General features: G+C 49.7%; 1 protein-coding gene across 1 annotated transcript in view; it reads left to right on the top strand.

The window, feature by feature from the left end:
- The window catches only part of ST8SIA1 (ST8 alpha-N-acetyl-neuraminide alpha-2,8-sialyltransferase 1), a 100742-nt gene that overhangs the window by 10057 nt on the left and 63545 nt on the right, over positions 1-27140 (top strand). Inside the window, exon 2 of the mRNA XM_066550839.1 lies at positions 18783-18927. Coding sequence (XP_066406936.1) covers positions 18783-18927 — 145 coding nt within the window. The remainder of the gene's footprint in view (positions 1-18782; positions 18928-27140) is intronic.

Here is a 27140-nt window from a genome sequence, read left to right as displayed (position 1 = left end):
CGTGGGCTGCTGGGCTGCTCTCTGTGGCATGGCCAGGAGAGCATGGGCAGTGTCTGACACCTGAAATCAGGGCTCACCCTCGATGGGTTTGAGCTTCATCAGCTCTTTGCCAGAGAGCTTTCAGCTTCGTGGTTTGGTTTCAGGTGGTGTCTGAGTCTGCCTGGTGCCAATCTTACTCCTTTCCTTTCAAGAGCAAGAACTTGTTTTGCCTTAGAGCAATTAAAAAGAAACCCCAGAGTCTTGAGAAGTTTTTTCCACTGGTGAATTGCTGCCAGTGTGGAGGTGTTTCACAAAAGCCTGGGTAACTGCTAGGAACAGACCGGCTTTAAGCCAGATTAAGGGAGAAATAGCCAGGCATTGTCACTTCATCGTCACCTCTTTGGGTCTAAAGTGAATGGGCTGAATGTATTGCAGAGGAAGATCTCCCAAAACACACTGGACAAGTGATTGAGCACCTAAACTTGATTTTAAAAGTATTTTAAAAACAACTTTCAGGCAATATGCCTGTCTTAAGATGCTTCCTTGCAGGACTAAGTAGGTTGAATGATTTATTTAGTGGATTTTTACTTTCATCCTCATACTGAGTAGGTATGTTGGATAAATTTCCTGAAGGATGTTTAGGAATTTTGCTTGCTCTTTTTAGCAGCAGCTTTTAAATGTTAATACTGTAAAAGACCATAAACCTTCAGGAAGTTAACTCCCAGTGGAAAGCACTCTGAGTGCTCTGGGCTTGTGCTGTTCCTGAGCAAGCTGATGCAGCTCCTCTGGAAAGGGGAGAGGGGATTCACCCTTGGGAGGTTTCCCTGCTTTCCCTGGTGCTGCCCGAGGTGCTGGCTGTGCCTGCTGGCCCTTGGGGATGTACAGGTGACACCACAGCTCCAGAACAGCTTGTGCCCTGGTGTTCTGGAAAAGGATTGCCTCAATGCTTTGGATCCTTTCCAGAACCACCTCAGCTGTCACCAGCAGCTCTTCCCACTTGAAAGAGTAATATGTTCTATAAATAGTGGTGCAAATTGGGCTCTGGTTGTGTCCCAGATCCCTCAGCTTCTTCCATCCCTGGTGAGAGGCAGCAGGGGCTGGGCAGGGGCGCAGGTCTGCTGGCTCTAGCCTCGTCCTTGTCCTGCTCTGCCGGCCCTAGCCTTGTCCTGCTGCTGGCTGCTCTCAGGGCAGGGTGCCTTCCTTCACCCATTCTTATTTAGAAGCTGAACTTTCTCCTGGGAGGAGTGTCAGAGCCCTCCTGTCAGCTGGAAGGAAAGGATTGTGGAAGGGATGCTCCAACAGGAAGGAGAATGCTCTTGGAGGGCAGGAGGGAAGGTGGTGAGATGGAGAAGCCTTGGGAGGTTGGAAGGGAAGGTGGAAGGTTGGTAGAGGGCTTCACACAGTAGAGACAAGGAGTTGGTAGCAGCAGGGGGCCTGAAGAAGAACACAAAGAGCAGAGAATAAAATAAAGAAACATTTATGTGAAGCAGAGTAGCAGAGAAAGAGCCTAGTTTGAAATTTGAGAATAACTGTGTGGCTAAATCAGAGCAGCAATCAAGTAAGGGTAAAACATTCAGTGAAGTGGACAATTTAAGGACTGCTCTGTTGGTTAAGCAAGGTTACCCAAGGAGGTAACAATTAATTAAAACAGCGTGAGGTAAATGATCATTTCAGTGAGGAAGCTCGAGTGTCAGCTGGAAGCAGATCACTTGAGTAAATTGAGGGTCCAGCTTCAATGGCCAGAGGTATGAGAGAGGCTATGAAACCATAATAGGAGAGGGCATTTTCATGCCACAAGAGAGGAGAATCATTTTGCTCTAGAGATGACTGTTGAAGTGGCGAGGTTTGGAAGCGGAGTGATGAAATATGTGGAGTACAGCCCACTCACTGCAGCTATCTCTGGTACCTGTCCTACTTAAGAGCTGTGCTAGGGAAAATGTCCATATGGTTAGCAAAAAGACAGGAAAACAACATTCGCTGCTCTGTTTTTTTCATTCTCTGATTGCATTTTGCCAACTAGACAGCCTTGGCATCCAGTGAACTTGGTTTGCTGAGGGTTAGCTTGTCCTTTGGGGCACCAGCAGCTCAGGCTGAGGGATGATGAGTTACAGCAGGCAATTCCTTGATTTCTGTCTCAAAGTGGGGTTGGTTGCTGTGGTTTTGGGGTGAGACTTGAGAACAAGGCATGCTTTGTTCTGGCTGGATGCAGACACTGCATTTCTGATGAGGTGACTCCTCACTGTCTGCTCCAGCGGGATCAGGGACACTGCTGGTATGGCATGGACACAGAATGTGTGCTCAGAAAGCTCCCAGCTTTCTGTTCCGGGGGTTTTCAGCTACTGCAGAGCTCCTGGGCCATGTGCCCTTGGCCAGATTGGCTTCCAGGCTTTAGGGCACCTCTGGGGAGGTCAGGGCTCTGTGGGGCACATGGGGAGCTGCTGCTGCAGCTCTGTGTGACATGCTAGCCTGTCCCCAGTGTGCTGCCCTGGCTGTGCAGAGCAGGGACAGGGAGCCAGCCTGTCCCCAGAGTGCCCTGGCTGGGCACAGCAGGGACAGGGAGCTAGCCTGTCCCCAGAGTGCCCTGGCTGGGCACAGCAGGGACAGGGAGCCAGCCTGTCCCCAGTGTGCTGCCCTGGCTGGGCACAGCAGGGACAGGGAGCCAGCCTGTCCCCAGAGTGCTGCCCTGGCTGTGCAGAGCAGGGACAGGGAGCCAGCCTGTCCCCAGTGTGCTGCCCTGGCTGGGCACAGCAGGGACAGGGAGCCAGCCTGTCCCCAGTGTGCTGCCCTGGCTGTGCAGAGCAGGGACAGGGAGCCAGCCTGTCCCCAGAGTGCCCTGGCTGTGCAGAGCAGGGACAGGGAGCCAGCCTGTCCCCAGTGTGCTGCCCTGGCTGTGCACAGCAGGGACAGGGAGCCAGCCTGTCCCCAGAGTGCCCTGGCTGGGCACAGCAGGGACAGGGAGCCAGCCTGTCCCCAGAGTGCCCTGGCTGTGCACAGCAGGGACAGGGAGCCAGCCTGTCCCCAGTGTGCTGCCCTGGCTGTGCACAGCAGGGACAGGGAGCCAGCCTGTCCCCAGAGTGCCCTGGCTGTGCACAGCAGGGACAGGGAGCCAGCCTGTCCCCAGTGTGCTGCCCTGGCTGTGCACAGCAGGGACAGGGAGCCAGCCTGTCCCCAGAGTGCCCTGGCTGTGCACAGCAGGGACAGGGAGCCAGCCTGTCCCCAGTGTGCCCTGGCTGGGCACAGCAGGGACAGGGAGCCAGCCTGTCCCCAGAGTGCTGCCCTGGCTGGGCACAGCAGGGACAGGGAGCCAGCCTGTCCCCAGTGTGCTGCCCTGGCTGTGCAGAGCAGGGACAGGGAGCCAGCCTGTCCCCAGAGTGCTGCCCTGGCTGGGCACAGCAGGGACAGGGAGCCAGCCTGTCCCCAGAGTGCCCTGGCTGTGCACAGCAGGGACAGGGAGCCAGCCTGTCCCCAGTGTGCTGCCCTGGCTGTGCAGAGCAGGGACAGGGAGCCAGCCTGTCCCCAGAGTGCCCTGGCTGTGCACAGCAGGGACAGGGAGCCAGCCTGTCCCCAGAGTGCTGCCCTGGCTGGGCACAGCAGGGACAGGGAGCCAGCCTGTCCCCAGTGTGCCCTGGCTGGGCAGAGCAGGGACAGGGAGCCAGCCTGTCCCCAGAGTGCTGCCCTGGCTGTGCAGAGCAGGGACAGGGAGCCAGCCTGTCCCCAGAGTGCCCTGGCTGGGCACAGCAGGGACAGGGAGCCAGCCTGTCCCCAGTGTGCTGCCCTGGCTGGGCACAGCAGGGACAGGGAGCCAGCCTGTCCCCAGAGTGCCCTGGCTGGGCACAGCAGGGACAGGGAGCCAGCCTGTCCCCAGAGTGCTGCCCTGGCTGGGCACAGCAGGGACAGGGAGCCAGCCTGTCCCCAGAGTGCCCTGGCTGTGCACAGCAGGGACAGGGAGCCAGCCTGTCCCCAGTGTGCCCTGGCTGGGCAGAGCAGGGACAGGGAGCCAGCCTGTCCCCAGAGTGCTGCCCTGGCTGTGCAGAGCAGGGACAGGGAGCCAGCCTGTCCCCAGAGTGCCCTGGCTGGGCACAGCAGGGACAGGGAGCCAGCCTGTCCCCAGTGTGCTGCCCTGGCTGGGCACAGCAGGGACAGGGAGCCAGCCTGTCCCCAGAGTGCCCTGGCTGTGCAGAGCAGGGACAGGGAGCCAGCCTGTCCCCAGAGTGCCCTGGCTGGGCACAGCAGGGACAGGGAGCCAGCCTGTCCCCAGTGTGCTGCCCTGGCTGTGCAGAGCAGGGACAGGGAGCCAGCCTGTCCCCAGAGTGCCCTGGCTGGGCACAGCAGGGACACGCTGGCTCTGGGTGCTGCTGTTCTCTCTCTTCTGCAGCACTTCCATCACGTGGCTCCTGCCCCAAAAGTGCCCACTCCCAATGGTTTGGGAAGCCTGGGGGGATCTGCAGATTTGTGAGAGGTGTGCAGCATAAATCTGCTGGTAGTGGACTTTTATTTCAGTGCATAAAACCTCAGAAATGCCTTTAGCAGGACTAATTACTACATCAGGCCCTTTAAGTTCAGTTTCCTGTCTCTGTCAAGGCTTGGTACCAATGCTGCAGAAAAGTCCTGCAGTAAATGCAGTGGTAGCATGATGTCCCAAATAAACCAATGTCTCAGGTTCTGAGCATTTTGAGACTTCGTTTTGCCTTCACTAACTTAGTTCGAAACCTTGTTCCAAATTACTGTTGTTACTCACAACAGCCTTTCATGTTCTTGGAGCTTACATAAACAATCAATTCCTTCATTATGCTTAATTAAGGAAGTGCAAGTGTTCTTGGAATGGTTAGTTCTTAAATATATTTGTCTTATTCTTAGATTACTGCTTAATCAATTTAAAAAATGTGTTTCTTCTTTGGCTCATACACCCTTTTTGTACTAATTTGCTTTTTTATCTGGTTGATTTTTAGATTTTGACATTGTACCAGGAAACAAAATGTCACCATGCTGTTGAAAACTAAATAGCTCATCTTGAACCCTGTAGTAAACAGTTTAATTGCTGTGGAAACTGAATTATTGCTCCCTAAAACTGTTTAGTTGTTGCTTCTGAACTGATCCTTTTTTTTCCCCTAAATAATTCACTGTATAAGTTTCTTGAAATGAGTAGCACAGAGCAGCTGGTCATGATGCAGTAGAGCTCTGTAACTTGTCATGCATTCTTGAGCTGCAAGGTGGATGTTCAAGATGAATTTGAGACCTAAAGGGGTGCCAGTTGGACTGCCCAGCTGGAGGATGCTCTCGGATCAGCTGCGTCAGGCCTGGAGCTGAGGCTGGGTCCAAGGGAAAAGCATTTGGGGTTAACTTCTGTGCAGTGCACATCCTGTAGGGTGAGAACGTGGGAGTGTGCTCATGCAGGTCAGGAGCTGACATTTATCTTCCTGATAGGGCACATTTTTATCTTTACTTGGCAGCAGGAAGGAAAACCACAGGCTCAGGCAGTTCATTGTGGAACGAGTCCAGAGCTGCCCCAGGAAGCTGGGGACAAAGGGATCAGAAAGAGAGCATGTCCTGGGTAGCCATGTCCTGGGGCTGGGGGGGTTCCTGCTCCCAGCACTGTTCCCACAGTGTTCCTGAGGGACTGGGCTTCCTCCAGTGCAAACTGGTGAGTTCCAGATCAATCACTGACCTGGAGAATGTGCCTCCTCCCTTCCTCACTCCCCTAGGGATCCTGAATGCAGCGTTCCATGGGCCAGTGCTTTTATGGATGAGATCTCCCCAGTCAGGGCTCTCTGCTGGTGAGCAGTGGTTGAGCTGTCAGCTGGCCCACTGATAGCAGCACCAAAACTGATCCCTGGCACAGCCAGAGCTCTGCCAGGCTGCTCACATCACTCTGTTAGCTGTAGGGGGATACACTATGGTGAATGAAGGTGGTGTAGAATGTAATCTTGTCCCCTGAAGAGCTGCAGCTGAACCAATTAACAAAGATCAGGAGCAGGCCTGATGGTAACAGGCCACAGCTGCAGCCAATAAGAGCAGTGGTGTGAAAGAGTGGATTGGTGGGATCAGGAGTCAGAGGAGTTGGGTGGTTGCTGTGGGGAGCGGGAGCAGGAGCGGGAACAGGCAGTGCTCAGAGGAGCTGCCTGCGGGAACCATCGAGGAGGCGCGAAACTCCGGTGATACGGAGTCCTTGCACCATAATGATGATAGAACTCTCACTGCATAGCACAACAGCTAACCTTCCTCAGGCTGCCAGGGAGAGAGATGCAAGTCTCCCAGGGGACCCAGAGTTTGTGATCCAGGGGTTTCCTGGAGTCCTCTAAAGGAAGTTTGTCCCCAGCACTGTGCCTCATCCTCTGGGAATGGTGGGTGTGGGTTCCTGGGTGAATGCACCAGCCTGGAAGACTGCATGTGTGAGTTTTATGTCTCGTTGGAAAGAGCTGGTTTAGGAATTCCTCCCTCAGATCTTTTCGGAGCCTAGTTCAAGTATTTTTAATATTTAGATTTCTTTGGATTACGGGTAGTCTGTGAAATCTGGAGCACGGCAGCTAATTAAACTTAGGAATTCCAACAGTACTTCAACCCAAAATAGTTTCCTGTGGTATGTGTGGCTGTATATGTCAAACTCTTCAGGCTTGGCTTCAATTTAGAATTTCACAGTGTTTCAGTATATATAACTCTTGCAGGCATTCCAAGGTGGCATGCTTTGCTTTGTTGTAGTGTGCTTGGCAGCTCCCTGAGCAGCAGCACGTCTCCTGTTTACTACCTTTACTCCAATGGATGCTGTAACTGTGTTCTCTCAGAATAAAGAAGTCTGTAAAGGATGGGAAGCTCAGTCACAAAGAGGAGGGGAAGGTGAAACTCCAGACTTGGTTTCTGCCAGGAGCATTTCCTGAAGCTGTTCCACTGCCCTTGGAAGCCCAGGGTTCCCCAGACCCCCCCCCCCGATGCTGGGGATGAGGGGACATGTGATGGTTCAGCTGGGAGCAGGAGAGCTGGATGGAAAAGAAAACATCTTGGCAAGGTGGGTGGGAGTCATAGCATGCAGTCATCTCTGTGGTGCAGTTTGACAGGCTTTTAGGAATTCTCATCCCACATGGAGTGTGTGAGCTTGTTAAGGCCACCAGACTGGGCAGAGGGGAAAGTTGGATCAATTACATTTTCTGCCAGGACTTCAGGCCTATAAGAACTTAGTACATAAATCATGCTTGTCCCCTGAGAAGCTGTTTGATTGCTCTGGGTAATGGGCTTTGTGCATTCCTGATTTACTCACAGCAAACTGGCCAGATTAGGACAGACCCAAATATGCTTCCTGTCTTGTGCTCACCTCCTCTTTTTCACTGCCAGCTCTCTGTTTGCCACCTCTGCTGCTGCCCCTGTGCCTGCACGGGAAACCTCCCCACACCAGAACCACTAAACCTCGTGGTGTGTGGTGACTCACTGCCTGCAGTGAGTGCTGCCAAGTGCCACTGGCTGAATGGCAGTGGCAGTGTGCAATGGCTTGGAAGTTGGGAATGTGTGATGACCTTGATGGCTGGAGCTGTTGGGCTTGTGTAATGTATGACATGTAAGGACTGCCTCAGAGCCTCACAAGCTGCAGTGGTGCCTCTGAACTTCTGGGTGCTTTGCAAGGGTGAGTTTTGGAAACCCTGCTTTCAGCACCACGTGAATATTTGTAGTGAAAGCCAGGTTTATATTCCTTGCTTACACTGGGAAATTCTTTCTTGTGGGTTGGGGGAAGTTCTGCCATCTCTTTTTGGGTCTGGAATAGCTCAGATGATAAGCCTCAGCGTGTCTTTGTTGAGTAACAGAAATGTGGATTAATGTTTGGATGCAGCAGGAGTGCTCAGATTCCCACTGCTTCACTCCAAGCCAGGGAATTCCCAGTGTTTTGCAGCCCTGGAATCCAGGGGGGTGTTGGTGGTGAGCAGGGGCTGAGCTGTGGCTTATCAGGAGACTTGGCTTGGTCTGGGTGGCCAGTGAAGGAGCAGAGAGGCTCAGAAATGAGGGGAATGTGGGAGGAAACTCAGGAAATGTCTCCTGGGCCCTTCCCCACCTCCTGCCAGACACTGCTGGGGTTCCTTTGCCATCGGAGAGAGAGGGGGTTTGAGGATGCTGTGAGTAATCACAAGAGCTGTTTTATAGGGTTGTTGGTAAGCTGGCAGCACTGTTGGACCACAAATGGCAAAAGATTCCTTCTGCACCAGCATTTGTCCTTTCTAATGTGGGGCTACAGAGTAAGGCAGTGTTTGTAACTCAGAAAAACAAATCCCTTTCCTGAGTGCAGAGTGGAGCTGTGACCATCTCAAATCAATTAATGCAGCACACAGCTGTCACTCAGCCCCTGGGAATGGGAGTGGGAGAGTAGCAAAAAGAAACTCTGTGACCCAGCATTTGCTTCTGCTTTTGTTTCATCACAACAGAGTCCCTGATGTCATCAATAAACTGGATTTTTGGGTTTCACTGGGCCTACAGGAGAGAAGGGTGTGAAGACAAACAGGGTGTGTGGCTCTTGCTCTTGGGACAGGTGTCAGGAGGGGATTTGTGAAAGCATCTCAGCTGATCTTCCCTGTAAGAACAGACTTCTTTCAACCCAGAGCTGGGGAGATCCCACCTCCTTTCAGTAGGTCTGTAAAGAGGCAAAAGAATCCAACTATGGGGGAGTTCAGTATGAGTGCAGGATGACTGCCATGGAACTTTTTCTGTGGCTTCACCAAAAGAGACTTAAAGGTTTGGAATTGGAGTTGCTGATAAAAAGAGATTCTGGTTTACATCTGTCTTTCCTTTATTTTAACCTACTCAGTGCCTTTAGCAAAGTGTTTGCATTTGTGACTTTATAGCACCCAGTGCTCAGGCAAGTTTAAAACACATTAGCAAAACTTCAAAAATCGATCTTTCAGCTGCAAACAGAGGAACTGCAGGTTCAAGGGGTGTTTGAGATGAAGGGCTCTGTTTTTATCTGATGACTTTACCGCTCTTGTTTGTCTGCTGGAAGCCATCTGCCAGCGCTCAGCAGGAGCCTGAGCTCAGCTCAGCAGCATCTCTGGGTGCGGGGCCAGCTGGGGCTCAGCTGCTGGCAGAGGTGGTGCTGGAGGTGCCAGCAGCCAGGCCTGGAAGTGGAGTCCAGTGTCAGTGCCTGGTGGTGCATTAAATCCTGGCTCTCACCCCAAATCAGACCATTGCAGCTTGACTGGTGTGTAATTCTGGGTGCACAGAGGCAACAAAGAGCACACTGTTCTGGCAGTGTCCACCTCAAGCAGGCCAAAGCAAGGCATTATTTGGCATTTATGGATTATTTTGGCCTTTTCAGTCAGTAGGAAATGTGATATAACTGAAATCTCAAATCATAACCCTGTCACTGTAAGACATTTCTCTCACTGGCAGATTTTATCCAAATTAAATAGAATAATGGAAGTCTTAAGGGCAGTGAGTTCCCACCAGTTTAATGAAAAACTGGATAAAAGAGAGAGGTCAAGCTCAAGGTTTCCTATTTTGTTTGGCTGATCAGCTCATCCTGCTGGCTGCTAGGCATCAGATGGATGCTTCCAACCAGGAAAAGCTCATTCCCCTCCTGAACAATTGAGAGTTATGGGATGTGGGAAGCAGTGTCTGAGAAATGAGAGGAACAAGCTTCCCTTCGGATCTGGGCTTCCTTCAGTCTGTTCCTTCAGATTTATTCATCCATCTTTGATGGGTTAAAACTGTTCTCCAGATGTGCACCTCCATATGCCTTTGAAGATATATTGTATTTATTGTTTTTTCATGCCTTTTCCTGAGATATTTGTGCATATTCTTGTCTCTGTCATGTGTGTAGGCAGTGGCTGCTGGGTCACACACAGGCTTTGCATCAAAAGCCAGTTGGAGTGACAAGTGCAGGAGTTTTCCTTTCCCCTTCATTTATGTTGCCTCAGCTTTTAGGAAATCTGAATAATGAAGGAAATTTTAGTTTTCTTTCTGTTTTGTTCCCCTTTTTTATCAAGGGGCACGACTGAGCTGATCAGATCAGTGAAAAGCACTCGATGGAGTGTTTTGGCTTGGAGCACAGGGGCACTTTTGCAAGGAGCATTACTTACAGGGCTCTCATCTGGCTTGCAGGAGCAGGTGGGGAACTCACTGTGGTGTGATAATTGACTGCTTGGATCCAGGGGGGACCCATCAGCACTTTAGTGCAAGCTCAAATGTAAGATTAGAGCTGCTCAATTAATTTTTAGTGAATCTCCCTCTCCTGAAAGAAAACAGCACCCTGTGCCCTTGTTGAGGCCAGATATTTCTCTGTGCTCGAGGTGGCCCAAAGCAAGCGGTGATTTCTTTGGAAGGAAGGGGGGAGAACAGCTGATTTTTGCCTCCTGAGGCAGCAGCTCATGCAGTGCAACTTTGTGTCTCCATTGACGGTTCTGCTGTTTTGCAAGACAGCTGGTCATTAATTTCACCTCATATCTGTGAAAACTGCTTTCCTCCTGCCAGCTTCATAAGATTAAAAAAAAAAAAGGATAGCACATGTAGCAATTAATCTCCTCCCCTGCCCCGCTCACTTTGCCTCTGAATGCTCTGTGACAAAGTCTCCTGTCAGTGCAGCTGCTCCAGCTCCTCTGCTGAGGGCTGTGTGGGCAGAGGTGGAACCCATCGGGTGGGGCTGCTGGCAGGCAGGATCCTCCATGGGGCTGCAGCCCCTCCTCAGAGCTCACCTCTGCTGCAGGAGCCCCCTCTGACTCCCCAGCAGCTGCAGCAGCTGGCCTGGCTCCGTGGGCTGGAACAGAGAGCAAAGCCGGCAGGTGGGGCACCTGGGGCACTCCTGCCCTCGTGGCATCAGGGAGGGCAGTGTGAGAGGGAGCCCCCCCTAAGGGTGGCCTTTGTGGCCATCAGAGGGGCAGTGTGACATGGAGCCCACCCTAAGGGTGGCCTTTGTGGCCATCAGGGAGGGCAGTGTGAGAGGGAGCCCACCCTAAGGGTGGCCTTTGTGGCCATCAGGGAGGGCAGTGTGAGAGGGAGCCCACCCTAAGGGTGGCCTTTGTGGCCATCAGGGAGGGCAGTGTGAGAGGGAGCCCCCCCTAAGGGTGGCCTTTGTGGCCATCAGAGGGGCAGTGTGACATGGAGCCCACCCTAAGGGTGGCCTTTGTGGCCATCAGGGAGGGCAGTGTGAGAGGGAGCCCACCCTAAGGGTGGCCTTTGTGGCCATCAGAGGGGCAGTGTGACATGGAGCCCACCCTAAGGGTGGCCTTTGTGGCCATCAGAGGGGCAGTGTGAGAGGGAGCCCACCCTAAGGGTGGCCTTTGTGGCCATCAGAGGGGCAGTGTGACATGGAGCCCACCCTAAGGGTGGCCTTTGTGGCCATCAGAGGGGCAGTGTGACATGGAGCCCACCCTAAGGGTGGCCTTTGTGGCCATCAGGGAGGGCAGTGTGAGAGGGAGCCCCCCCTAAGGGTGGCCTTTGTGGCCATCAGAGGGGCAGTGTGACATGGAGCCCACCCTAAGGGTGGCCTTTGTGGCCATCAGGGAGGGCAGTGTGAGAGGGAGCCCACCCTAAGGGTGGCCTTTGTGGCCATCAGAGGGGCAGTGTGACATGGAGCCCACCCTAAGGGTGGCCTTTGTGGCCATCAGAGGGGCAGTGTGAGAGGGAGCCCACCCTAAGGGTGGCCTTTGTGGCCATCAGAGGGGCAGTGTGACATGGAGCCCACCCTAAGGGTGGCCTTTGTGGCCATCAGAGGGGCAGTGTGACATGGAGCCCACCCTAAGGGTGGCCTTTGTGGCCATCAGAGGGGCAGTGTGACATGGAGCCCACCCTAAAAGCTGTGCTCTCCGTGGGGAGGGTTTGGAATGAGCTCAGTCTGCATTTCCAGTGCTGTGGCACAGCTGGAGCCCTGTGGCTGCTGTGGCACTGCTGTATTTGGGGCCTGCTGGTGCTGGCATCTTCACTATTGCTAGTCTCAATTTGTGGTGGTTTCCTTGTAATACAGCTTTTTTATACATCTGATATGAGAGTCTTCAAAAAACTTCATCTGACCAAGCCCTGGAATTCATAATCCAGAATTCATACCTTATAATTTGTATTTCAGAGCTTGCAAGCAGGCTTTGTGCAGAGGAATTTGAGGCGAGTTTGCACGAATCAAACTGTGTTTCTCTGGAAGGAAGTGAACAATTCTGTGTTGCAGCAGCTTTTCAGATCAAAGCTGCTCCATATTTAAGTTAAAGAATTGGCAGGAGGCAAGGTAAGCTGAAAGCTTGTCAGGTGATCTGGTAGGCTTTTATGGACTCAGTTACAGAGTCCTGGAATGGCCTGGGTTGGAGCAAACCTCAAAGATCCTCCCATTCCATCCCCTGCCATGGCAGGGACACCTCCCACTGTCCCAGGTGCTCCAGCCCCAGTGTCCAGCCTGGCCTTGGGCACTGCCAGGGATCCAGGGGCAGCCCCAGCTGCTCTGGGCACCTGTGCCAGGGCCTGCCACCCTCACAGGGAGGAATTCCTGCCCAATATCCCATCCCAACCCCCTCTCTGTCAGTGTGAAGCCATTCCCCCTGTCCTTCACTCCAGGCCCTTGGAAATAGCTCCTCTCCATCATTCCTGTAGGCTCTCCACAGGCACTGGAATTAGGTCCCCCCAAAGCCTTCTCTTCTCCAGGTGGAGAAATCTCCATTCTCCCAGCTTTGTGTCCTGGTTTCTTCTAGTTCACAAACATTGTTCAATCAAAGAGGTAGTCCCTGGCAAATTTTAGCCTCATCTGTATTTCTCCAATCTAAATGTGCCTAAATGTACAAAGTCAAATCCCTCACTTTCTATAACACTTTGAATGTGCCTGGAAGAAAAATGTATCACTTTTATATTTAAAAAAAGTAGAGTTAATGCAGTCAGAGATGAGGATGAGGTGCTGCAGTGACTGCCAGGTCAGATTTTGCCTTCTGGAAGGCAGCCGGGCTTGTTTGTTCACGGCCAAGGCAGCAAGGCTAGGGTAACCATATCATCCCACAGGATGGAAAAACAGTTTTCTACTTCTTCTGCAGTCTGGGAAGCAGAACTGTGAACTCTACTGCGGGGGTGGCACCAGATCAGTGATTTTAAAATAGGTAATGAGAACCCAAATATTCTCTGGATAAACCAAAGTAGGTAGTGAAAATTATATTCTCAGGTTAAATAAACTACTTTGTTTCCCTTTTGGGCACCTCAAAAAAGCCTGGAAAAAATCTAAAAATACACCAATGATGGAGAAAAGGTGCAAGTTCTTGATTTCATAGTTTCCTCCCCAACTATTAATTTGGCAATTTATGATTAATTTGTGGCTTGATTTCTTACTTTAAAAAGTCACAGCAGCTCTGTTGCTAAGGTAATGAAGATGTTTTTCATTAATTGTCCTTATTCTGTGGTCTCTGCAGTGCAGCCTCTTTCCTGTCATGCAGGTTGCAGTGCCAGGCATGATTACTGCCTGCAGCCTTTCTGTTGTCCTGACAACTTTCCTCTCTTGAGGAAGCTGGGGAAATATTGCATGATCCTTGTAAAGTCCAGACTCCAGGAATTGCTGCAGGGGGCATTGGAATAGGCTGCAAGCTTCACACCAAGGAGCAATATAACAGTAAATGTGAGGAGGAATACGGTCATGACTTCAGTCTTCATAAAATCTTCCCATATTGCAGAGACCTTGGCTGGGAGTAAAGCAGATTAGCTCTGCTCTGTGCTCTCCACTCTTCTCATGTTTCTTTTTTGTTGCATTTAGACCTATTCTCCAAGCGTAGGGAACTGGGTGTTTTCAGAAGTGAACCTCTGCACAGCAATGTATTCTCGATTTAGATGTTGGATTTGGCCAGGCTCTGAGTCTTAGCTGGAGCTCCAACTCTGCCTGTTGTCCCAAAATCCCAGTTTGGTGTGCTTTTGTGGGTATCCAGAGCACTTGCACTGGCCATTCTCTTATCCATTTGGTACCTTCCAACTGATCTTCCTTAGGGGGGAGGTTTTGAGATCACATTCCCTAGCAGTTGTGCTGGGGATAATTTTCTATTTAATCTTGAGTGGGGTGGCGTGCCTGGGGTAGTAAGGTGCTTTAAACACCATGAGAACCTCCAAGTCTCAGTGAATTCTTCAAACTAATCCCCAGTTGCAAGGATTAGGTTGAGCTTTTTAGGAAAAGAGAAATCTAGGAAAGACAAGTTCAGTGTATGTGACCAAACCCAGCAATGTTTGCACAGAATCTTCAGAAGCCAAATGTCAGCTGCAGCTCCAAGCTCACTGACTGTAGTAGAACCAATTTTACTGTTATTGGATGGCTTTGTAGAATTTTGGAGTGCCATAAAATTCCCAGACTGCCAGCTTGGAGCAATAAATGGCCAGGAAAATGGTCATTATGTGGTGTTTGAGAGGGCTGTCTTAGAGCTGCAGGCATTGGCTGCTGCCTGCTCTGGGAAATGGGATATGAGCCCAGATTTTTGGTCTGGTGTGGGATGTGTGAGTAATGAGAGGTCAATTTGTCCCTGGAGTTAGCAGGGGGTAGCTGCCCTAGAAATAATATTTCCAGGCTGTATTTAGAATGAAATATTTAGGGGTGGGTCCTGAAAAAGAGAGAATAGCCACAGGAATTATGGAAAGAGTAAAAAGCTTTGTTCATAGCAAGAAATGCAGCAAACTCCATCCTTTTTGCTCATCAGAGGGGAGGTTGAAATTTGAGCAGCCTCCTTTAAGGATCTCTTAAAGGAGGGAGGAAAAATAATTTATAAATCAGCCAAAAGCTGAATTGCCAAAAAACCAGACTCTGATCAGGGTTTCTAAAGACAAGACATTATTAAGCAGTGATTTTGGTTTTTCCCGTGCCACTAAAACTTCTTGCAAAAACATGGCGATGTGTTATCCTTGTGGAAACATTACACCAGAGACATAATGAGGAGAATTCCAGGATTAGATTTTGAGGCAGGCTGCTAGAGGTGGTGAAGGCTGATGTGTTTCAGAGCCACTGTTGACTTTAGTCCCTGAAGTATTTCCATAGGGGATGCAGATGCTGGGAAACAGGACTGCAGGAGGGCCTTGGTGGTGTCCCTGCCTCTGCTGGGCTCTGTAGGTGGAGGCAATGATAAATTGCACTGAAAGGGATCTGTGCAACTCTTCCCCAGGTGCCTGCCTGTGCTCTGGACTCCAGCAGCTCCACAGAGCCCTGCTTGTGAGCCAAGGCCTGATGGCTCTGTCTTGGCACCAGACAAAACTCCAAAGCCAGATACTTTTTTGGGTTTTTTTCCCCTGGGCTTTCATTTGATCCCAAAGCAGAGCAAGGGAAGTTGAGGCAGATGGGAGCTGCCATGTGAAGGGAAGGTTTGTGTCAGGCTGTGCTGCCACATCCTGCTCTCTTCTGCAGTCACCAGATCAAGGTTAGCATGATGCCACCCAAATCCAGGCAGCTGAGCAGAGTCTGACTAAAGCAATTCACTCCAGAGATTATTTTTATCTCAGACTTGGATGTGAGCCTCAGTCATTATTTTAACGCTCCATTAAAGCCATACTGTAATGAAATATTAAGTCTCATGTTAACATTTTTGTGCAGTGGTTGAATCAGTGCCCTTGGTCAGTGAGGGCACTGCTGGCATTTGCTGGGACCTGCAGGACCAGCATCAAGCTGTAGTCTCTCCTGTCCTCTCCCCATCCATGTGCTCTGGACCATCCTTGTTTTCTGAACACTTCCAGGGGTGGTGACTCCCCCAGAAGTTCCCTCTGGAACTTCTGTGTGCAGGTGCCTTCCTCCTGCTGCTGCTGGCTCCCCATCGCTCTGCTCTTTCACATGAATGCAGCACAGCTCACGTGCAGGGATGTAGAAGGGAAAAGCTGAGAGGAGGAGCTTTGCTCCCCCTGCCTTGCACAGAGCTGGGGATGCTTCCATGCTCCGTGCAGGACAGCATCCCAGGGCAGCTGCAGAAATGGTGCCCAGATGGGGAGGCAGGACCCCCCCACTGCAGGGGAGCTGGGACCTCCTGGCTGCCAGCCCATGCCGTGGAATTGCCAATTTTTTCTTTCAGCTGCTATATTTGCTGCGTTTGGGATGTTCAAAATAGCTCCTGTGTCATTGTTGACTGGGACTTGAGTCACACCGGGGTGCCATTAAGCATTAACTGTCTGCAGGCTGAAATCAGACTGCAGAGTTTGTTAGCTTAAGGCGGAGAATTGGTAGTTTGGGAGTTTTATGAAAGATTTGTGAGTGAATTCAGGTTTACAGACTCGGTGCTGAGGGTGCCTTTTGCTCAATGACCTGCCTGGTGCCCAATTAGAGCTGAAATCTGAGGGGCTTGAAGTGAGATTCTCCAAGGAACATTTCTCCTGCTTCTCTCACAAGCAGGGATTTGTCCCCCAAGTGCTCTTGGATCTGAGGGCCCTCAGTGCCTTTTCAATGCCAATATTAATTCCTCTCACAGACAGGTCTTCTGTGAACTGGAGAGAACTTTGAACCAGAAGCACATTGTTTATGTCCTGTGAGTGGAGGAATGCTTGCAGTGTGTTGAGATTGCTGACTGAAAGCTGCTGCAGTTCTGCACATTCTGCAATAACATTTATGCTGTACGTTTTAATCTAGCTCAGCAAGCAGCTCAGTCTCCCTGATCCTGCACAGTATCCTGCTATAGGTTTGGATTTGAATCTGTTCTGCTTTTCAGTGAATATTTTCCTATGAAGCTTTTCCTGCTTTGTAACTTTGGGATTTACATCAGAAAGAGACTTTTGATAAATTGTTCTTTTCTGACAGAGAGCACACACGAGTGCACAAGATTGTTGTGTTCATGCGCAAAGCTTCATTCGTGAAGGAGTGGCCTGCCTGCTTGTGGCCCTTCCAGGAGACCCCTACTGCATTTTGTAATGAGTTTATTAATGAACCATTCAATGGGCACTGGAAGGATGTATTTGAGGGATGGGAAGGAGGAGGGATGCATATCTCACCTAATAAATAGGGTGGGACTTGTACAAAGAGCTGTTCCTTAGCTCTTCAGTCTACCCTGGCTAAGAAAAGATTCATTAGTATAAACCACTCCCTAGATAATTTTCCACTAAGTTATTTGGGGGTTTCTTTGTGCTTTTTGCTCAGACCAGACTTCCAGAGGAGGTGTGAGTTGCAGAATTTCACTGGAAAACTGTAATTGTGTTATACAGCTTTGTAACAAATGGTTCCAGCTGATCTTGGATTAATTTACGTTTTTTGAAAGAGTTGCTGTGGGGATAGAAAAATCTGCAGAATTATTTTCTTTCTGCTTGAGAGGAGAGAGAAATAATTTTCCAAAATCTGCAAACTGGTTTGTGGACAGCCAGAAAAATCTCCACTGTCAAATCTTGTGTTTAGAACAGTATTCCATGCCTGTTTTACACTGTCTTGCAAAGGTTATTCAGTGAGAGGTTTCAAATTGGCTGTGATTTGTTTTTTCACGGTTCTGTGCTGAAGGCTTTATTGGGCAGCGCAGGAGGGTGATGTGAAGCCTTTCCTTGGTGGGTGTGGATGAAGCCGTGGGTGTTTTGGGGTGGGAATTGCTGCTCTGGCTGGCCCAGAGCTGGGTCCTGCTCCCAGGGACAGAACCAGCTCCAGCACCCCACACCTGCCAGCCTGGGAAGGGCCTCAGGTGCTCCCCATCCCAGCCTTTGGGGGATCAGAGCCAGATGGGAACGTGCAGCAGCTTGTCCTCTTGTGCATCTGCAGCCTTCTGAGGGATGTTGTTGCTGGGCACTTATCGCTACTTCAGTTGAAGTGTGCCTGAAAAATAATACTCACACATTTGCAGAGAATTATGAACTTATGGCAAAATCAATTTTTGATAGGGGAAAAATAACCTATTTTTTCAAATGCCAATTTTTAGACATGAAAAGTATTGTTAAAACTTTAAGCATTTTTTAAATTTAAATTTTTGTGGATGACTTTATTGTTTTGAATAAAATCTCCTCTTTTGCAGAGGAGAACAGCTATATCAGGCTTTTTAGTAGTCACTAATAGAGGTTTTTCTGCTTCCAGCTCCTGTGCAGCCAGTGGAAATGGTTCAGTCTCTTTGGGATTACCTTTTGAATAAATGAGGAATGTAGATGATAACAATATTCCAGTGTAGTGGTGGAATTCTGCAGGGTGTGTTTACATCCATCTGTGAGTGCCACCCTGCCTAGGCCATGCAGGCTTTGGAAATACAGGATATTCTCGGCCTTTAGAGCTTTCCATCATTCTGTGGTTTAGGATTTTAATTGCTGAGCTTGCTGTGGTACAGAATTTTCAGGATAGCCTTCAACCCCCTCACCAGCTCTCCAGTTTCTGCTCAGGCTGAGAAGTATTTTTGGGCCATGAGGGAGTGAGAGGCTCTGGGGTTTCACAGGGCACAGAGGAGCACAGCCACTCTATAAATATCCATCACACTGGCTGGCTCTGACACTGCAGCACATGCAGAGAGGTGCAGCACATGCAGAGAGGTGCAGCACTGCCTTACCTAGCTCTGCAGCTGTGGGCCTTTAGGAGGCCTGCTCTTCATAAATAACCTTTGGTACTGACTATTTATGCTCCTTGGATGGAGTTTTTGAAGGAGCTTGTCTGATTTCTGTATGTGCTGGAGACCAGTTTTTACCCATTACAATAGGCTGTATGGGATGGAGTTTCTTTTGCTGAATGTTGGTTTTGCTTGTGTGTCGGTTGGAATGAAAATTTAGGTTTATTTTTTCCCGTTTCTAAGATGTTTGTGCAATAAAAGCAGGTTTTGTGGCTCTTGTGTAAGCAAAAAGGAGTGCCATGGTTCATCTGCTGGCTGGGAAGTACCTGAGGGCAGCAGGAGCAGGGGCGTGAGGGGTGGTGATTAACAGAGGTGTGACAGGCCTCCAATTAATAGCCTTTACTCTTTTGTTCCCTGCTCTAGGAAGCTGCTGGAGGAATGCTGTGACCCTGGGCAGCTCTTTGCTATGACAAAGATGAATTCCCCCATGGGAAAGAACCTCTGGTTTGACGGGGAATTTTTATATTCTGTCACAATTGACAATGCAACTTACTCTCTCTTCCCACAGGTTAGTAACCATGTTTTATTTTCATTTTAAGTGTTAAAATACTAAATGGTAACATGATTCAAATAAGTATAAATATGCTAAGAAATTGTATCTTGATTTCTCAATACCAAACAGCATTTGATTTTTTACTTCCATATTGTGAAAATTTTGGTTATGTTAATGCTTCCATGGCTGCTTCTTTGGAATGTATACAAGGGATGAAATTGGGTCACCTGTCTTGATTTCTGAAGAGTTTTGTTCTGGCTGTTTCAGGAGGGCGATTTCTGCATTTCAGTCAGGGGTTGCAGCCCCTGTGAGCCTGAGCCCTCACCTGCAGTGGCTCCAGTTCACACCTGTGCAGCCAGGAGGGGACAGAGCTTTGTGTGAAGGCGTCCCCAGTTACTCCCAAGCTCATGAAGTTCATTGGTGGCAAACAGTGTAAGCCCAACAAGAGCCAGAAGCTGGGCTTTGTTGATTCTTGCTGTGATTTTTGAATGTTGGAAGGGGTTGGTTATTAATGTCTGTCAAAGGTGCTTTGGGTTAAGTGCAGGATTTTTGAGAGCTGGCGATTTGTAATACTGATGTAGGCTGCTTCTTGTATTTTTAATTAACACAGGAACTGATTCTAAATAGTGAGTTTGTTATGTTTTGTATGTTGAATACAAATACTTTGTGGCTACACACCTAAAGAAAGCAGAACTTGTGGCTGTATGATTGATTTACCTGCTACTGTAACCTGTCCAATGCAAGGTCTAGGGATTTATTCAGCCTCCCAGTGTGGAGTCATTCACACAGGGCTTCTCATTGTTGCTGTTTCAGTTAAATGTGTGGCAGAGTTCTTCCTTGCTAACTTCATCCTGCAAGTGAAACAAAGTTTTTGGCGGTTTTTAACAGTACCTTTTAGATCGCAAAGCCGGAGTTATTGCTTGGAATGAGTTTGGTTTGATGCAGGGGAGCGAGGGGAGCTGCGGGGTGGGGCGGGGAGATGATGGCAGCAGCCCCTGTCTGCGTTGACAGGATCCAGAGCGGCTCTGTTGCAGCTGAGCCTGCTCAGGGTGCCAGGGGCTCCCTCTGCTCGCTTGTGCCTGCTGCCCTGGGCTGGGAGAGGGAGCTCTGCGCCCTCAGCCTGCCCAGCTCAGCACTCAGCAGCTGCTGGAGCCTGCCTGGCCGTGGGTTTGGGACTCCCTGCAGACTTCTGGGGCCCGATGGAGAGTTTGGTGTGCTGCAGAGCAGCGCCTGTGAGCTCTGTTTGTGATAAGCAGTGTGATGTGCTGCTGCTCTGCTGCACTGTGCACTGGAGAGACCAGGGTCCTTGGCAGAACTCTGCTGCACAGGATGCTGGCAGCAGGCTCAGAGTGTGTGTCCTGCCCAAGGCTTCAGGGAAGCCCCACCTGGGCTGGCAGAGGGAGCTGACTGGTTTGTGACAGATTGGGGAGTTCAGATTTGGGGTTTTTTATTAAATCCAAGCACTCTGCTTGGCCACGGAGGTGTCCTCACAGCACAGAGCAGCTTGCTGGATGGGCTCCTTCACAGAGGTCAGAGAGAAATCGTGCTCTGTGCAGCTCCACTGCTCCCCAGGACCCTAAGACCTGTCCTAAAGCTTATCAGCAGAGATAAAGAGTGAATATGTGGGAAGTGCTGCAGAGAGAAGCTCCTGGGGGACAGCATGGCCTGAGCAGCTGGGCCTTGGTGTCCTGAGGTGTGTCAGGCTGAGGAGAGGCTGCAGAGGGGCTGGGTGGGTGCTGCTGTGGGGTTGGGGGTGGAAAAGGGGAATTTGCATCATGTTCCCACCCCCAGGAATGCTGTCCCTGTGGTGAGGTGATGGGCAGTCTGTTTCTCACAAGTGCTGCTCCTCCTTTCCTTGCAAGTACCACTGCCTCCAATTTGATGTGTTATTCCCATGCCCTTTGCCCAGAGGAATTTTGCAGGCCTTTATCAGACTAAATCCTGGTAGGCTTAAAAGCCAAGGGGGATTTATTTGCAGTTAATTTTTAAATGCATTTTTCTGCTTCTCTCTTGGTTTCAAGGGAAGCACTTGCCTGATTTTTTCAGGCTCCTTCTTTGAAGAGTGGTGTCTATTATTAGCTTGCTTGCAAGCAATTTTCCTGAAGATGAATATTCCTTTCAAAAGTACCCAGAAGCTTAAAACTATTCAAAGATGTGGTTAATACTCTGAAATGCTGTGGGGATGTAGCAGGAATGTAAGGGGCCACAGCTATGTTGATATAATCAAAAAATATTTCCTCTGGAATAAATAAAAATGGCTCCATCCACATTGCTGGGCTTGAGCAATTTGGTGATTGCAGGAGATTTCTCAGTCCTGAACCAGTGACTAACTTAGAGGATAATGTAACTCAAAATTCAGTAGGGAACTTGCTGTATTTGATCTTATGGAAAATTAAATATGTCCATAGTTAACATGTAGAATGTCACTTATTTCTGAATGTGAGCAATACAAAACAGCATAATTTTTCTTTTGAGCAGTCTGTAGATGAAGTTCTTACAGCTGGGTCAACATTTTCTGACAGAGTGCTTTTCCACTAGAAATGCTATTTCATGAAAATATAAATTTAGAATCACTTCATTAGGTTTTCAATTTTTCTTTGAAGTGAAAAGGTTGAAAGGTTTTGATGGAGTTAGGACATTTCATTTTAACTTTTTTTTAAAGGTAATACTTCAGCTGTTGGGGTTTCTTTTTATCAGCTCTGTTGCTGCCTCCTTTTTCCTCAGACTTTGAGTGATTATATTACTCCTTTTCTTTTCTCAAGTTTTTGAACCACCAAGGGAGAAATTTGCAAAAGAGAAAAGCTTTTATGTGGCAATAGTCATGGAGTGCTGCATTTCAGTTTATGAGGACCAAATAGGATGTGGCAGGGCTTTGCATGAAGCAGCAGATGCTGGAAGCAGCTCCTCTCAGCCTGCCCTCTGTGTGCTTTTAGCCCTGGATGCTGAGAATGAGGTTTGGGGAGCAGGAATGGGCTCTGGCACTGAGTGCCCCATCCCTCCCTGCAGCAGGGAGCAGCCAGGAGCAGCCAGGCTGGCACTGCAGCTCCAGGGTGGCTTGGGAGGGACCTTGTCCCCACTGTGGATAGGGCAGGGCTGGGCTGGGTGCTGCTGAGAGCCCAGGGCTGCAGCCCCTGCTGGCACAGACAGACACACAGACAGACCCTTCCCACAGCCTGGGCTCGCCATGGCTGGGATGGTGGGAGCAGCCCCAGAGATTCCTGCAGGGGTTTCCAGCTGCTCTGGGAGCAGGGTGTAACCCCAGAACAGCTGGGATGGTGGGAGCAGCCCCAGAGATTCCTGCAGGGGTTTCCAGCTGCTCTGGGAGCAGGGTGTAACCCCAGAACAGCTGGGATGGTGGGAGCAGCCCCAGAGGTTCCTGCAGGGGTTTCCAGCTGCTCTGGGAGCAGGGTGTAACCCCAGAACAGCTGGGATGGTGGGAGCAGCCCCAGAGATTCCTGCAGGGGTTTCCAGCTGCTCGGGGAGCAGGGTGTAACCCCAGAACAGCTGGGATGGTGGGAGCAGCCCCAGAGGTTCCTGCAGGGGTTTCCAGCTGCTCTGGGAGCAGGGTGTAACCCCAGAACAGCTGGGATGGTGGGAGCAGCCCCAGAGATTCCTGCAGGGGTTTCCAGCTGCTCGGGGAGCAGGGTGTAACCCCAGAACAGCTGGGATGGTGGGAGCAGCCCCAGAGGCTCCTGCAGGGGTTTCCAGCTGCTCTGGGAGCAGGGTGTAACCCCAGAACAGCTGGGATGGTGGGAGCAGCCCCAGAGGTTCCTGCAGGGGTTTCCAGCTGCTCTGGGAGCAGGGTGTAACCCCAGAACAGCTGGGATGGTGGGAGCAGCCCCAGAGATTCCTGCAGGGGTTTCCAGCTGCTCTGGGAGCAGGGTGTAACCCCAGAACAGCTGGGATGGTGGGAGCAGCCCCAGAGGCTCCTGCAGGGGTTTCCAGCTGCTCTGGGAGCAGGGTGTAACCCCAGAACAGCTGGGATGGTGGGAGCAGCCCCAGAGGCTCCTCTCAGCTGCTCTGGGAGCAGGGTGTAACCCCACCATGTAACACAAAACCACGTGAGGGATGTGTGAACCAGCACTCAGCTGCTTTGGGGTTAGAGAATAATGCACCAAGTCCCCGTTCAAGTGGTTTTTTGAAATAATTTTTCACTCCGTGCTATTTTTGTCCTCCTTAGAACTTCAAGACCAAATTTCACACTACCTCTAGCATTGGAGAGGAAAAAACTGCTCACCCCAATAGTTAGGTCTTTGTGCAAATATCTGATTTTTGGTGCTTGTTGGCCAAAGCCTATAGCAAGGAAGAACTGAGGTCAATCTGAGGTCACCTTTCTCCATCCCCAGGGGGTTAAAAACCCCAGTTAAACCAAATGTAACCTTTCACTCTGCTAGGTATTGTTTTGGAGGGTAGAGGAGTGAATACATTTCAAAAGACATTTCAGACTTTAACTTTTTAATCTGGCAAAATGAAATTATTCATTGAAAAAACTGCTCTGGTTTCATTGTATTTCACCTAAGCAGTTAGACACTTTTGGTACCAGTAAATGATTTTAAATTACTAAATTATGGTTCCTCAGCTGCTCAGATCCCTTGTAAAGTTTTGCTTGCAGAAGCTGTCAGTAACAAGAGTGGCTACTTGCACTGAGATCCTCATGAATAGTCATCACAAATAGTGCTAGGGAAATAAAAAAAAACCTGCCAGCCACAAAAAAAAACTGGCAAATGTGGCATCTGTTTCTGGATACGTTGTGATCAGGGGAAAGATGACATTTTCCAAATCACACATATAATACAAATATTTATTTGAAGTTTAAAATCCCACCACTAATATAAAAGCAGAGAAAAAGTTGCTCTAATTGTAAATGTAAAATGGAGACATTCTCTGACACTTTCTGAATGGTGTGTTGGGTAGCAGTGACTTACTTGATGATTGGGCTGTGTGATTTGTGTTTTTCATTCAGGGTACCTGTTAAATTTTGGGAGCTTATTTGGTTTTTCCTGGATGCTCAAAACATCTTTTGTTTAGCCAGGGGTTTTGGGTTGTCCTGCTGCTGCTGTTTCCAGGCAAATTCCCTGCTCTTACAGTTACAGCCTGCAGAAGGTAAAACACTTTGTAAATATTTCAGGGGAATAAAGGTCAGGTGTGGAAAGGGAGTTTGCTGTGGAGTCTGCAGGCTTAGTTCCTTTTTGCATTCTGGGAATACCAGGAAAGCCCAGCAACTGCTGCCCTGCTGTTGGTTTTGGATGTGCTCTGTTCTCAGTAATGCTCTGTAATTGAGAACTGCTTGGAGAAATACAGTGAAATATTGGCTGTCATTTGTGATACTTTTCCTTGATGCCTTGGATGTGGACATAAATTTTAGGTCTACAGACATTCTTTTAAGCAGCTTTAACTTCTATTTCCATTAATTCTGCTGCCAAGGTACCACCTTGTGTGCCTTTGAGTTGTATTTAGTTAGGATTTGGGGGAATTTCTTGCTGCTTTCCCTTTTGGTCCATTTTTTTTTTTTCTTCCTTCATTTTTTTTCCTGCTCCCTATGCTTACATTAATATGCAAGCTCTGTTCTTGATTTGGGCTACATGTATTGATTTAAAATGAAAATGTGCTAAACATTAGTTATTGGAAATGTGGAAAACGTTATATACTAAAAGGTGAAGAGGTATTTAAATATTGTGAAATATAAGTTGTGTTTTGGGAAAGCAACAAATGGATTTTTTTATTATTCAAGTAATTATTTTTTATTATTCTAATAAATAAAAAATAAAATCTACTAATAGATTTTTTTTTATTATTCAAGCAATTGTATTATACAGTGCTTTTCATAAACTGGGAGATGCAGTACTATCTGTAGAGACCTGACAAATTGTGCTCTTTTGGAGCCTGAGTCCTCCCTCTGGTGCCTTCAGAGGCTCCCTGGAGCAGAGGCTGGGCAGGGGTAAAGGATAAAGCAGGGATTTATTGAAAGGCCTCAAAGGATACACCTTGGGCAGTGCAAGAGCCTGGCCATGGCTACACCCAGGATGGATGATGGGCCATGGGCTTTCACACTTTTATAAGTTTTGGTCCATTTCCATGTTGGGGTGAATTGTCCAGTTCCAGCTCCAGGTGATGCAGTCCCACCCTGTGTTTGCTCTCCTCCATTCTCTGCTGTTTGCCCTTTTTGGGCTGAAGCTGCAGTGGTGTCCTTGGTTCTGGGGCTGGAGAAGGATTGCTCTGTGTGCCTGAGCTGTGGGGAGAGCTGCTGACACTCCATTGGGAGCTCAGAATGCAGAAGAGAATCTGGATAATATGAAAGCTAAAATGTAAGGCATCACCTTCAGTCCTGGATAATCTTTAGCCATTGGTATCAGGGTGATCCAAACAAAAATGTGGCTTAATGTTTAGTTAAGAGAAACCCCTGCCTTCACTATGATTCCATCCTGACTAATGAAGAGCTGTGTAATTGGACCAGTTTGTGGGGCGTGTTAGAAATGCTGTAATGGAGCATCCTCTGCCCTGGCTGCTCAGCTGAGCAAGAGCCAGAGTTTGTGAAACTGCTCCATGGAGACAAGGGGTAGCCACACCTGATGGTGAAAATCCAATTTGTGCTGGAAAGCTTGAGCTGGAGCGTGTCTAGAGAGGAGTCATTACATGAAGGAAGGGCAGCGTGCCCTTGTGGGGCTGAGCTGGGTGGGACCAGGAGCTGCTGCCTGTCCCTGTTGGCTCAGTGGGACCAGGAGCTGCTGCCTGTCCCTGTTGGCTCAGTGGGACCAGGAGCTGCTGCCTGTCCCTGTTGGCTCAGTGGGACCAGGAGCTGCTGCCTGTCCCTGTTGGCTCAGTGGGAGCAGGAGCTGCTGCCTGTCCCTGTTGGCTCAGTGGGACCAGGAGCTGCTGCCTGTCCCTGTTGGCTCAGTGGGACCAGGAGCTGCTGCCTGTCCCTGTTGGCTCAGTGGGAGCCAGGAGCTGCTGCCTGTCCCTGTTGGCTCAGTGGGAGCAGGAGCTGCTGCCTGTCCCTGTTGGCTCAGTGGGACCAGGAGCTGCTGCCTGTCCCTGTTGGCTCAGTGGGAGCAGGAGCTGCTGCCTGTCCCTGTTGGCTCAGTGGGACCAGGAGCTGCTGCCTGTCCCTGTTGGCTCAGTGGGACCAGGAGCTGCTGCCTGTCCCTGTTGGCTCAGTGGGAGCAGGAGCTGCTGCCTGTCCCTGTTGGCTCAGTGGGACCAGGAGCTGCTGCCTGTCCCTGTTGGCTCAGTGGGACCAGGAGCTGCTGCCTGTCCCTGTTGGCCCAGTGGGAGCAGGAGCTGCTGCCTGTCCCTGTTGAGGGGGACTTTGGTCAGCCTGGCTGCTGGGTGTCTCCTGGCCAGCAATGCAGGGCCAGGTCAGTGCAAACACATGAATAGATGCTGCCCTTTCCACATGTGACAGAGACAGGGAGGGGCTGGGCCTGGCTGCAGTGTCACTTTGGCCTGCAGGCAGAGAGGATGGGCTGCCCTGCCTCAGCCTCTGTGCCTCAGATCCACAGTGACTGAGCATCCATCACTCCCTTTCCTGGGTCACACAGGAGCTCACATCTCCACCCACTGCCTGCACAACTGAAATGTCCTCCCTGGAGGATCATTTCTCCACTACCTGCTGGGCACAGCTACGGATGTTCTGTTGTGGGGTTGTCAAGCACAGAGCAAAAAGGCTGAGCTCCAAGAGTAAGTGGGAGTGCTAGCAGAGAGGGACAGAGAGGCCCTGGGAATTTTATGGGCTTTTTTGTCAGTGTTCATCTGCTTTATGAGGACATAAACTTGCTGCTTTAGAAGCAGGAGCTGTTGCAAGCAGAAGAATGATTAAAGCAAGTGGGCACAGATGAGAAGCTGCAGGGACACCAGACTTGTGATGGCTATGAGTGACTTCAGGGCATCCGAGCTGCCTGGCTGGGGGTGTAGAAATAGAAATAAGGGAGGGTTTGAGTCTGCCCAAGGGCAACACAGTTCTGTTTGCTTTGTTTGTTTTATTGTAGTTGTATATACCTGGTAAGATACTAAAAGGAGATTGTTCCTCCATGCAGAGGTTTTTCTGGCAGTGAACTTGTCTATATACTGAGACTTCCACCTATAGGTGCAGTGCAATCTCTGCTTCTTGAGAAAGCTTTATCTTTTATATGCTGTTCACCTCTTGGCCTTGATTTTATTTATGAAATTTTTTATTTAAATTCATATTGTTCAGTTTAAAGATCTTTTACTGTATAAGTGACTATATATTT

Source organism: Molothrus aeneus, chromosome 5, assembly GCF_037042795.1.
Source record: "Molothrus aeneus isolate 106 chromosome 5, BPBGC_Maene_1.0, whole genome shotgun sequence".
Lineage (NCBI taxonomy): Eukaryota > Metazoa > Chordata > Aves > Passeriformes > Icteridae > Molothrus > Molothrus aeneus.
The sequence above is the reverse complement of the archived record's forward strand: the minus strand, read 5'-3'. Positions and strand labels throughout refer to the sequence as shown.